Genomic DNA, 13,215 nt, shown 5'->3' on the forward strand with positions numbered 1-13,215 from the left:
TGTCTGTCTCCATAGTGGAGTTTAAGTCCAGTCAAAGCTGCACATAAAGAACCATTTACAATACAAGACTGATAGTAATGAGCTCAAAATGCAAGAATTCAATGAAGCAGAAACAAAGAAAGAAAAATGTTTTCAAAGGAAAGATGTTCAAAGAGCTTTAAAACAGCATTTACACAAGAAAGTCACTGATTCAATAACCTGAATACAGTGACTTGCAAAAGTATTCATACCCCTTGAACTTTTTCATATTTTGTCACATTACAACCACAAACATAAACATATTTCACTGGAATTTAATGTGAAGACCAACACAAAGTGGTATACAATTGTAAAGTGGAAAGAAAATTATACATGATTCAAAAAATTTTTTACAAATAAACTGAAAAGTGTGGTGTGCAAAAGTATTGAGCCTGAGTCCTGAGTCCTGAGTCAATACTTTGTGGAATCACCTTTTGCTGCAATTACAGCTGCAAGTCTTTTAGGGTGTGTCTCCACCAGCTTTGCACATCTAGTGACTGAAATTTTTGCCCATTCTTCTTTGCAAAACAGCTCAAGCTCAGTCAGATTAGATGGAGAACGTTTGTGAACAGCAGTTTTTAGATCTTGCCACAAATTCTCGATTGGATTTAGGTCTGGACTCTGACTGGGCCGTTCTAACACATGAATATGTTTGGTTTGAAACCATTCCATTGTAGCCCTGGCTTTATGTTTAGGGTCGTTGTCCTGCTGGAAGGTGAACCTCCGCCCCAGTCTCAAGTCTTTTGCAGACTCCAACAGGTTTTCTTCCAAGATTGCCCTGTATTTGGCTCCATCCATCTTCCCATCAACTCTGACCAACTTTCCTGTCCCTCCTGAAGAGAAGCAGCCCCAGAGCATGATGCTGCCACCACCATATATGACAGTGGGGATGGTGTGTTCAGAGTGATGTGCAGTGTTAATTCTTCGCCACACATAGCGTTTTGCATTTTGGCCAAAAAGTTCAATTTTGGTCTCATCTGACCAAAGCACCTTGTTCCACATGTTTGCTGTGTCCCCAGCATGGCTTCTGGCAAACTGCAACCGGGACTTTTTATGGTTTTCTTTAAACAATGGCTTTCTTCTTGCCACTCTTCCATAAAGACCACATTTGTGCAGTGCATGACTAATAGTTGTCCTGTCGACAGATTCCCCCACCTGAGCTGTGGATCTATGCATTTCGTCCAGAGTCACCATGGGCCTCTTGGCTGCATCTCTGATCAGTGCTCTCCTTGTTCGGCCTGTAAGTTTAGGTGGACGGCCTTGTCTTGGTAGGATTATAGTTGTGCCCAGGGGTTGACTGGCAATCGGGCGTACCGGGCATTTGCCCGGTGGGCCGACAGTCCTCAAGGGCCGATGCCGTTGGATTTTTTTTTCTTCCCTTTTTTTTTTTCTAAGACACCGGCCCACAATTTAGAGGGGGCGGCCCATTGGCCCATCTTCAATATAGACGGTGGACAGAACCAATCAGGATATAGGATGAAAGCGGCCCCACCCTTTCTCTGCGTGGTGCAGAACACTGAAACTACTCCCGCTAGTAGTTTCAGTGTTGAGCGCGTGTGTTAAAGGAGAGGTAATATGGAGAAACCGAAGCGGCAGAAAGGAGGTGTGGAGAAGTTACGTGCGAAGAAATTGAAGAGCGTCACTGTAGATGCTACAAAATGTGTAAAGATCACAGACATGTTCGCTGCTGCAGCCTCCACGTCCTCTGTAACACTAATGCTGCAGCAATATCAGGTTGTAGGCAGAGCCGGCCAGAGGCATAGGCGACATATGCGGCTGCATAGGGCCCACTGACCACCAGGGGCCCCCCAAGCTCGCCCACATTTGTCATGAAACTTTTTTGGTTTGTTTTAATTTTTTACAAATGCCAGTTTCCTAAAAGAAAGAAGAGACTATTCTAACTGTCCAGATTTGTACACTTGTAACAACACTAATTTAATGAGTAGGCTACACTCTAATATTTCTGTCTCAGACTGATGCTAAAAAGCTAATTCATGCATCTGTTACTTCTAGGATGGACTATTGTAATTCATTATTATCAGGCTGTCCTAAAAGCTCCCTGAAAAGCCTTCAGCTGATCCAAAATGCTGCAACTAGAGTACTGACAGGGACTAGAAAGAGAGAGCAGATTTCTCCCATACTGGCTTCTTTTCATAGGCTCATAGTCCCATATCACCCCAATAGAGCACTTCGCTCTCAGACTGCTGGCTTACTTGTGGTTCCTCCCATTCTACTTAAAAGTAGAACGGGAGGCAGAGCCTTCAGCTTTCAGGCCCCTCTTCTGTGGAACCAGCTCCTAGTTTGGATTCAGGCGACAGACACCTTCTCTATTTTTAAGATTAGGATGAACGATGGGTTTTCTCTGTAATTATTGTGGGGTCTTTACCTTACACTATAAAGTGCCTTGAGATGTCTGTTTGTTGTGAGTTGGCACTGTATAAATAAAATGTAATTGAATTGAAAAATTGAATTGAAAAGGCTGAAACTGTAATATATCCTAAAAAAAAAAAAAAAAAAAAAAATCAACTTTAACCCTCCAGCATTAATAACAATTAAGTTCAGGGGACAATGAAGTGGTTTGAAGGGGGCCCCAAATCAAATATTGCTTAGGTCCCCTTCAAGGCTTGGGCAGACTCTGCTGTAGGTGAAGACAGCAGCAGTGTGATGAGCAATGGTGATTGATTAATATCAATATTTATTTACATTTGCATACTTTCCCAAATCTGGCAGCCACGGCACCTTAAATCTGATAAAATAGCAAACGGTCAAGGCTGAGAAGTGTTGGATGAGCAGCAAGTGTCCATTTTAGGCTGCATCATAGCATTTTAGATATTTAGGTTAAAGGTGTGTTGAAAGGCTGCACAGTAGTTTGAATTTGTAGCCTCTGTGCTGGTTAAATATGTTTTAAAAAGCCCTCAAGCAGGTGAAATAACAGATTTTTAAAAACTAAATGATACGTCAAAGCTTTGCAATTTAAGCATTACTAAAGTAAGTTAAAAAAAAAAAAAAAGGTATAAAAGTATTATTAGAAAAGGTATGCCCACACTGAACAAGAGTAAAACAGTGCCAAATGCTTCGAAGACATAGTTGCGGGCCGGTCTAAGCCAAAAATGCCAGGGCCGATTTTTTGTCCCAGTCCAGCCCTAGCCTACAGTTTCCCAGCCTCTTCCTGACGTGCCGAACCACGGTCAAGTGAGCCGCAGATCAGCCGCCGCTTAAATTTTCTTGCGCTTCTACCCTAAACTTTATGGTAATGCTCGTCCTCGTTGCCGATTTCTGTACAGCGGAACAAAAATAACCTGTAGTTGCTTTTGATTTATATATGTGTTCTCGTTCTGTGTTGTTTTGGCGAAATTAAGAGAAGTACAGCTTCAGAAGTCCTATTTTTTTCCTCAATAAAGATGTGTTCCTTTAGTCGTGTGAAATTTGATGGTAATGAAATTCTTCACTCATGATTTGCTCTCATTACAAATTTATTCAGGTCTTCATCAGGGCCTGCACAGCTGGTTTTGCAGACATGTGGGATTGGCTCCAGCCTGACAACCCTCCACCCGCGACCCTGAACACAATAAGCGCAAGAGGATGGATGGATGGATGGATGTGGCTAATGTTCATGCAGAAAATCAGAATAAATAAACCCAGGGTCAAGTTATAGGACTGTACAATTGTAATTATAAATTGACAATTCTGAGCCTATTTAATGAACTCAGTGCAATGTGGTTATATATTTTATAAGGCCATTAAAGCTTATCATTGATCGCTGACATAAAAATTTTCTGTGGATTCATCTTCTGCCTTATCCACTCTACCTGGCTGTGAAATTTCATCTAAGGCCAGTTAAGGACTTCACTTAAATTACAGAACAAATCTGCACAAAATTCACCAAGGTTTATGCAATATGGAAAATATCAAATTAAAATATTCATTAAAAAATCAGCAGTGGAAGTTGACGTGGAAATATCAACAGATTATGACTCTGGCTGACCCCCTCTGCATGTGGGCACAGTTTCATCACAAAGAACTGCAGGAATCCACAGAAATCAAGTGACAAATTCACTCAAACTCACCCACGTTCGTTTAATATGGAAAATATCAAAATAAAAAAATTCATAAAAAATCAGCATAAGAAGTTGACGTGGAAATCTCTACACGTGTCCTGAGTCACGTGTGTGTTAATGAAGATACTGTTCTACTATCTTGCGGGCGCCCCCTGCTGCGCCTCCGGTTGAACTGCAACCACTGTCTGTGCAATAAGACGACGACGCGAACATGTCGTCTGTGTGTCGACAGAGGGCGCTAACGATACAGAGAAATGTTCGCCGTAGAGGAAGAGGACGAAGAAGAATTCCTGCTGACAACAACAACAGACAGGTGACCTGGCTTCGATGCTGTGTGTGAAGTTGTGGGTCGTGCAGCGTGAACGTGTGTTGGTGACTGTGTTCTGAACAGGTTCGTGCGGCTGTCTTCATTCAGTGGTTTTGATCGCGTCTCCTTTTTAGCGCCTTCTGCAGCTGCAAACACCTGAACTTCAGTGTCCGCTGAGAACCTTTTAGCAGCTGTCTGTCAGCAGTAAGGCTCCTCATCCTGTCAGCCTGATGCTCCTAACTGCTGAATAACTGCTAACGTGTAGTTACGCAGACATGTGTGTGCATGCTGGTGTTGGGTGTGGACCTCCTGCTCTCTTTGGAAGAAGGATTCAGAGGCTGTAATGAAAATACTGAGTAATCACTGAACATCAGAGCCCAGTCCATACTGAATGTAACTCCTTTATTTCTCATACATTTTTTTTTTATATATCTGTGCATATCTACTGTAATATACTGTATTCAGTGTTTTACAGTTATGTGATGTAAGCACTGGGCCTCATTTAGAAACTTTGTATGAGTTAGGTCTGGGAGGTATGACCAAACATTTGGCAGTTTCACTGTATTATTTCTGCATATGTCGGCCTTTATATTGTTTAACAGTGGCTCATTTTTCAGTCTGATTTATAAAGAATATAAAATCATGTTCACAGCTGAGTGTGAAGCGGCTGGTATGAGAACCAACACCTCTAAGTCTGAGGCTGTGGTCCTCAGCTGGAAAAGGGTGGAGTGCCCACTCCGGCTCAGGGACCAGTTGCTGCCCCAGGTGGAAGAGATTAAGTATCTTTAGGTCCTGTTCACAAGTGAGGGGAGAAGGAAGTGGGAGACTGACACATGGATTGGGGCTGCGGCTGCAGTGATGAGGACACTATACTGTCATGGTGAAGACAGAGCTAAGCGTAAAAGCAAAACTGTTGATTTACCAGTCGATCTACATCCCCACCCTCACCTATGGTCAGGAGCTTTGGGATGTGACCATAAGAACAAGATCCTGGACACAAGAGGCAGAAATGAGCTTCCTCCAAAGGGTGGCTGGCCTCTCCCTTAGAGACAGGGTGAGGAGTGAAACCATCTGGGAGGTGGTCAAAGTAGAGCCGCTGCACCTCCACATCAAAAGGAGCCGGTTGAGGTGGTTCATGTGACTAGGATGGGTGCCTCTTGGGTGAGGTGGGCCAGGTCCTTGTGGTATGCTGGAATGATTGTATCTCTCGGCTGCCCTGGGAATTCTATGCTGGAGGACGTGGCTTGAGAGAAGGAAATCTGGGCTTCTCTGCTTAGGCTGCTGCCCCCATGACCTGCCCCAAATAAGGGCAAGAAAATAGATGGATGGATAAGATAATATTAACGTGATCATAAAAAAGACATAAAATAAAACCACATGCTGTAGATCTGACCTGGAGTAGGTTATGTTCCAAATTAGAGATCAGTAGTTGCGAAATCAAATACTGACCAATCAGAGCTCTGGAAAATAGCATCACCGTTGCTGCTTCCGGCAATGGTGACCTGAACCTGAGTGTGTGGATAGTAACAAAGTCTGAGTTTTTAAGCACGTCTGAAGTCTTTGTCTTTCCTGATGAGCAACAGTGAAAAAGTTTGGATTCTTAAACACAACTTTATTCCTTGATCTTTATTTTTAGAACAGTTTTATTGTTCTATAAATCTTCATTAGTTTGTACTTAATATTAAACTAGACTAAGACTATAGACTATAAGATAAGATAGTGTTTATTTGTCACATGCGCAGTTATACACAATACAATGCACAGTGAAATGTATTTTGTACCTGCAACCATATATACACACATATAAATATGTGTCCCGTGAGATGGTCACTCCCAGGTATTTGAAAGTGTCCACTCTTTCCACCTCAGCACCACTGATGACAAGTGGATGGTAGTCCCTCTGCTGCTTCCTGCTGAAGTCCACAATCAGTTCCTTTGTTTTGCTGACGTTGAGCAGAAGGTGGTTGTCCCGGCACCAGTTCTCCAGGCGGGAGACCTCTCTCCTGTAGGGTGTCTCTTCATTGTGGGAGATCAGTCCCACAACAGCAGTGTCGTCAGCAAACTTGATGATGACATTGGACTCTGATGTGGCCTCGCAGTCATGGGTGTACAGTGAGTACAGCAGAGGGCTGAGCACACGGCCCTGGGGGGATCCGGTGTTGAGGGTGAGGGAGGATGAGGTGAGGATGAGTCTGACAATAAATATTGTCAGACTGTGAAACACCTCAGAGTCTGAAAGAATAAAAACTACAACTATCCTATGCACATCTAATTATGAATTTAATGGAATAATATAATCCATCAGATTCTCATCTGTATTAATAACAGAGTTGTTAACTTACACAGTCAGCATTTTTGCTGACTTTCCTTCCAGCTTCAAATAGGCTCAACTTTATTAATACAGCAGCTCTTTTCCAGTCTTACTGACCGAATCACTTAAAGCTTACACACATTGATACAGTGCTTTTAATACTGAGCTAGTTCACTGCTTCCTCTCATACCGCTGCAGCAGCTGTGTTGCTTTCAGTCTGTATTATGTGTTTAAGCTCTTCATATTTTTTGAATGTTATAGTTTTAATCTTCTCCATGTGACTGCTCAGCCTGATTGCTGATGTTGGGTTAAGTGAAGCCAGATAATGGAAACACATTCTGGATATATGTACACGTCCCTGCATCCCTGTAACTGTGTGCGGGTGGGGCTGCCTGAGACCTGCCCACAGTGAGAGTCCAGCACAGAAGCAACAGAGCAGAGTTGAAGTGAAACGAGGCTCACTCACTCAGTCACTCATTTCTGACAGTAATGAGAAGCACAAACAGCTTCAGCCATTCATTTTCACTTCACTCTCATGTTATGACCTCTGCATGTATGCTGCAGGAACTAAAGAACCAACAAACATAAACAAAACTGCCAATATTCCTCACATTGCCCCCTGGTGGCAGTATTCAGCTACAACATGTAGACCTGGGTTTAATCCATGGACCACAAAGACAGGACCGTACTGAGTGCGTTAGACCTCAAAGAGCTAAATATCAATCATTTATTACATTTTCTAACAGAATCTTTTCCTCTTGCATCAACAGGATTGTGCCGGAGATGAGTTTCACTCTCCACCTCCTGGTTTCCTGTGGCAGCTCTCAGCATGGACGCCTTTTGCTCATCTTGTCCCGGTTGGTCCGATCACTAAGCTCTGGTCCTCGAATCAGCCGCAGCCTGCAGGAGAGCTACCGGCTTCTGCAGCTGCCTGACGATGGCCTCAGCAGTCCTGCGCAGGTGAAAGAGGCCTACCTACGACTCGCCAAGCTCTACCACCCTGACTCTGGAGCGGCAACCGCAGACGCGGTGCTGTTTGCTCGGGTCGAGGAGGCGTACCGTGCTGTGCTGGTGCATCAGAGCAAGATCAAGCATCCCAGTGAAGACACGGAAGCTGAAGATGAGGAGAAGTCCAGAGGTACAGCACTTCAGCACAGACACTACCTCAGCTATGAGGGCGTCGGTACAGGCACACCCAGCCAGCGTGAGCGTCAGTACCGGCAGATTCGCGTCAACCGGGCATCTGAGCAAGTTTTAAACTACCGGCAGCAGGGACACGAGAGGGCAGCTGCGGCAGAGGGGGCACTGGTGGAACGGGACATGCGGCAACGCAGCCACAAAATCAAGATCACCCAGGCGGTGGAGCGGCTCGTAGAGGACCTGATTCAGGAGTCGATGGCCCGCGGGGACTTCAGGAACCTGAGCGGTGCTGGGAAGCCCCTCAACAAGTTTGAGCACAATCCCTACGCTGATCCCATGACCCACAACCTGAACCGCATCCTCATAGACAACGGTTACCAGCCCCCCTGGGTCATCACACAGCGCGACATCAGAGAGGCCACCGCTCAGATACGAAACCGGCTGTTGGAGGGGTGGGCCGGCCTCGGTGACCCTATGACTCCCAGAGAAAGCCGGGAGTGGGAGCAGCTGTGTGCGTCGGTGGAGGAGGAGCTGGTCAAACTGAACAAGATGGTGGACAATTACAACCTGATCGTGCCAATGCTCAATATGCAGATGGTTCACTTCCGTTTGTCTCGAGAGATCGAGCGCGCCGTGAAAGGCGCTCGTCAACGCCGACTGGAGCAGCAAACAGAGAGAGAGAAGGAGCGCGAGAGGAGGAAGGAGGAGAAGAAACGAGCCAACGCTGCAGCCAAGACGAGGAGCAGAAAACCAGGACTCGTGTCGTGGATGCAGAATTTGCTCCGATAAAAGAACAGAAAGAACTGCTGCTTTATTTTATTTAATTTAACCAATCATTACAGTCACCTGCTTAGCTGCACCAGAGGTCTACCAGGAGGCACTGAAGCATTATCTAAATTATTCAATTATTATATTAATTTTAGAGGACATAAAAACTCCATGTGTAGGATCACAATAAGGATTTAAAAGGTTTATCTTCTCCTGAAAGTTATTTTTCTACCTCCGGCTTTCCTATTGCATGATTTTTCCCGTAGATTTCTGTTCAGAGGCCTGAACTGCGAAGCAGGATTTCAGGCTTAGTGAAGCACCTTAAGGTATCAGGTAACCTCGGGTGGTGGTTATACTGGAGCAAATGGATCAACACAGACAAACCCCCCAAGTACTGAGCAATCAGCCGTCTGAGGGACAAAGCCATCATTCCTGGAAGATCCCTTGGACCTCAGTGCATGGATTGTAAGAGGGTCGGAAGTTCTTAAAGAGCATCTAAAGTCTTTGTCTTTCCCTGATGAGCATCAGGAAGGAATGCTGATTCTTAGACACGGTTTAGTTCCAGATGTTCTCCCCTGGTGGCTACAAGCATTAATTTAATTGTTCTATAAACCTTAATATAGTGATATGAGAACTAAAATAAGGAGCCAAAGTCTTGTATTTGCTGGCCTGATGTTAGCAGTCAGCTAATCAGTTTGAATCCTTTTTTTTTTTTTCTTTTACTCGCTGTCTGACCTTTTAACACCACAGGACTGTAGGTGAAACAGTAAGGCTAACACAGTCTGACACTCATCCAAACAATATAAATTTAATGGAAATGCTTTCTAATTATATATCAGATCCTCTCGTGTCGTAATGATAGCGCTGTCATACTGATGATGGTCTTCCCATGAAAAATCAGAAAGTTCCCCCAACATGACCCCTCAGGATCTGCCGATTTTTATTTATTTATTTTTTTAATTTAGCGATGTTGCGCTTTTTAACTCATTATTTTTCATAATTTTTAAACCCTTACAAAGTGCAAAGCACATCCACAGATTGATCAATGTGATATGCCCAAACGATTACAGTATAAGTAACAGTCAGGAGCTGCATTCTCATCAGTATTAAAATATTACTTAATTAAAAATCAATTGAAAGTGATTTTGACAGAAGGAATCACAGCTAGAAAATGAGCTGGGATCAAGGTAACAAGGACACTTTAATAGACTGTGAGCAGCCACCGTCCCAGATGCTGATCCAACCCTTGAAATTTAATCCAAAAATGCACTTTATTGAATTTTTCTTCAGTGAATCACGAGAAAACAGATCAGACCTCCAGGGTCACCAACTGCTGCAGTTTATTCAAACTAAACTGCTGAAAGAATGAAAAAGACAAGAAAGTCTTTGCATTTTATTCACCATCTTGGTATTGCCTTCAAGGTAACAGAACAGGAATCTAGTGTAATGCAATTACCGGACAATTAAATAAGCAATAAATATTCTTTCACTTTAAAACTATTTTTACCTAACTATAATTGTCACCGCTAGGGGGCAGTGTTCAACCAGTGTACTGTTTCAGATTATTATTTGTGCTCCCAATAAACAACTCATCGCTGTCTTGTGGTACACAGACGTACAGGCCGGTTTATTAAACGTCAGTTTAAAATCTCTTCAATATATAAATGCTTTGGCTAGTTTTGAAATGTTTTAAACTGTTTTCACTACAAAAAACAAATCACAATGAGTACTTTAAATTTCCAGCTGAATCCAATCCAGGTGAACATCATCAAGCTAACAGGTTTACCAGACATTATGTAATGTGATTGGCGTGGTGATGTCAGGAAAGTTGAGGCTTTAAGGCTCAATTTGATTTTAGGTAATTTAAGGTATCAGTACCAAAGTGGAACAGAGGATCCCTGAACATGAACCACATCAGCCGATTTCATGTTGCATTAATGTGTAGGGCTGATTGATCGGATGAAGACTTGTGTTATTGCTCAAAGGCAGCGCTGAAGGTGCATCTCATCAGGTAAATGTTTAGAAGAAACTGTTGAAATCCGTAAAGTGTGAGGAACTGTTGGAAGTTGTTTCTGTGAAATTACTGAAAATGCGACCCAGACACTGTAACTTTTGGTTGCTATGTGACATTAAAAGTTAGTGCGATTTAATAAAATGTTTATGTTGAGTCGCTGAATGTCTTCATTTAGTCCGGCAGCTGCTCCTGGGCTGCCGGGTTGCAGATGATGACGGGCTCTTTGCCGCCGGCTCCATCACCTGTGGCCCCCCGGCGCAGAGCCTGAGCGACGGCCCTGGACGGCGACGTCGCTGCGCTCCAGTCGTGGGCGATGTACTGGTGGTACGGGTCGTGAGAGCTCTCCAGCTTCTTGGAGCGGATGTAGCTGAGCATGATGCCGAATGTGAAGAAGCTGAACATGCCGACCACCAGAAGGATGTACACGATTCCCTGAGACTGAGCGTGGGCCCTCCCTGCAGCCACATGCTGCACAGCCTGCTGGGTAGTGAAGTTCTCGGGAGGCCCCGCGGGAGACAGGAAGCTTGTGCTGTTGAGGCAGTGCTGCAGGACGGAGAGAAGGAGCGACTGCAGCTTGGTGCTGTTGGTGTGGGACATGGCTGAGCTCTGCTGGACACTCAGAAAACTGCAACTAGTAGAAAAAAAAAGATTTGTTTATGCAGAAATGTACAATATTTCACTACTGTATGATTCATCTCTGAATTATTCCTAAGATGTCTGCTACAGGAGGCAGCAGACAAATTCATTAGAGTACAGGTTGGCATGCTGTCCCTTGTAATCCACTGTAAAAGAAGTAGACATGAAGACAAAAGGCAAAGAGGGAGGTGTGAAATGTGAGACAGATTTTTACTAAAACACATAATTTGCAGAAATTACCCAGCATACACTGGAGAAAAAAAATTTCCAAATACAAATCTGGGTGTTTACATGCTTTAATTTAGTGGAATTTAATAAATTAGAACAAATTTAATTAAAGCTTATTTGTATAATATAAAATTTAATACAAAAATATTAATAGTGTCACTGTCAAAATCTGTCTCAGTCTAAGTAATCAACTGGAAACAGATTTGTTTGTTTGTCTTTGACATATACAGGAAATGGTATTCTTTCACAGTTTTACCATCCAGATCTATAAAAGCCTTTCATCAAAATGTGAACCACTAATTTCCAGTTCAGCAGCAGCACTTTCATCTACCAAACTCTGATTCTTTTAAGGTACTTGTACTTTACTTAAGTATTTTCATCTATTTCTGCTCCGCTACATATTGGATTCAATTATTGTTCTTTGTACTCCATCCATCCATCCATAGCTGCTTATCTGGGTCAGGGTGACAGCAGCAGAGACACTCAGGCCTTCCTCTCCCGGGTCTGCTCACCTCACATAGGAGGTGTCCAGGAGGCACTCTAGTTACGCTTTACTCTCTTATTGTTTTGCAGATTTTAAATTATAAATCTACTACTAATATATGAAGCTGTATTACTATAGACAAAACTACCCAGCATTATATAAGTAACTGAAGTTTTCTCCCACTGTGATATTAAACTGATGTATATCTATATATGAATCAGTTATTATGAACCAATAATATCATGTTTATGATTCTCCATAATGAGTACTGTCACTTGAGGTACTTTAAGTGTACTTTGATGCTAAAACTTTTGTTCCGTTCTAAAACTCAGATTAGGACTTGAATAAAGTGTCTACATAGCTGTTTGATTCCAAACAAAGCTTAAACTCTTCTGCAGCGCCGCTTTCACACAAAACCATCTGCATGAGGCCAAAAAGGTGACGCGAGAGAGGAAACTGCCATTTACTACACGACTTTTTTAGACTGACTTCAGCCCCTCAGCTTTGTTCTTGTCCTCTTCTGCTCCACTCTCATTTGAATCTACGCAATATTAAGATTTCTGTAGTGAAAAGTTGAATATTTAAACATATTTAAAGATCAGAAAATGTGTAATACAGAAACTGATCTTCTTAATCTAAAACATCTTCAGTTACATTTTATACCATTCACCTGAGATCTAAGATGAAATAAGATAAGCGTGAGGTATAATATGTCAGAGTGTGAGGGACACGAGCTCCATCCCACATTGATTTTCAATAAAACTCACCAGGAGGAAGAAAAAATAAATAGAATCAATTTCAGGCTTCAGATTCTCAGGGGATGGTGACCGAGTTCATCTTCTTTGAGCTCGAGCCTGAACGCTGTATTTTGTCTCTACTCTAGAACCTGAGTCCCGCACATACAATCAGGACTGCATCTCCATTCAGTAGAGACAAAAACGTACCTGTGAAGGATGTGGAGTCAGCTCCTGCTCTCACATCAGTCATATCGACCCGTGCGTCTCCAGCGGGGCGAGAAGCAGCCGGTAGCTAAACCTCCAGTATGAATGCCCACCTCCGCCTCTTCTCTTGGTCTCGGTGTGCCGTCCTTCTCGCCCATAAACATGTTCAGCACGTCAACACATTTAATGAAACCAGGTCACAGGGCAAGGTCAAAGGCAGCAATGGTGTCCTACTTTCCCTGTCCTGTGCTGGCCCCTGCAGCTCAGCTGTACAGCAGCCTCACAGACAGAGTACTGTCTTTACACCAGG

At 43.3% G+C, this 13,215-nt stretch overlaps 2 protein-coding genes across 2 annotated transcripts; one reads left to right on the plus strand and one right to left on the minus strand.

The window, feature by feature from the left end:
- The first annotated feature begins 4,373 nt into the window (after window positions 1-4,373).
- dnajc28 (DnaJ (Hsp40) homolog, subfamily C, member 28) lies at window positions 4,374-10,740 on the plus strand. Its single transcript, XM_030750254.1, has 2 exons — window positions 4,374-4,467; window positions 7,465-10,740. The coding sequence occupies exon 2, from the start codon at window positions 7,478-7,480 to the stop codon at window positions 8,621-8,623; it is 1,146 nt and encodes a 381-aa protein (XP_030606114.1). The 5' UTR covers window positions 4,374-4,467; window positions 7,465-7,477; the 3' UTR covers window positions 8,624-10,740.
- Window positions 10,741-10,787: 47 nt separating this feature from the next.
- Window positions 10,788-12,994, minus strand: LOC115794226 (potassium voltage-gated channel subfamily E member 3-like). Its single transcript, XM_030749603.1, has 2 exons — window positions 12,909-12,994; window positions 10,788-11,247 (listed from the first exon to the last, which is right to left on the minus strand). The coding sequence occupies exon 2, from the start codon at window positions 11,211-11,213 to the stop codon at window positions 10,788-10,790; it is 426 nt and encodes a 141-aa protein (XP_030605463.1). The 5' UTR covers window positions 11,214-11,247; window positions 12,909-12,994.
- Between the last annotated feature and the right edge of the window lie 221 nt (window positions 12,995-13,215).

The sequence above is a fragment of the Archocentrus centrarchus genome, chromosome 16, assembly GCF_007364275.1.
Source record: "Archocentrus centrarchus isolate MPI-CPG fArcCen1 chromosome 16, fArcCen1, whole genome shotgun sequence".
Lineage (NCBI taxonomy): Eukaryota > Metazoa > Chordata > Actinopteri > Cichliformes > Cichlidae > Archocentrus > Archocentrus centrarchus.

Bases quoted from the DNA above. Each gene is read 5' to 3' on its own strand.
- LOC115794226 (XM_030749603.1), bottom strand. From the start codon at position 11,213: ATGTCCCACACCAACAGCACCAAGCTGCAGTCGCTCCTTCTCTCCGTC.
- dnajc28 (XM_030750254.1), top strand. From the start codon at position 7,478: ATGAGTTTCACTCTCCACCTCCTGGTTTCCTGTGGCAGCTCTCAGCAT.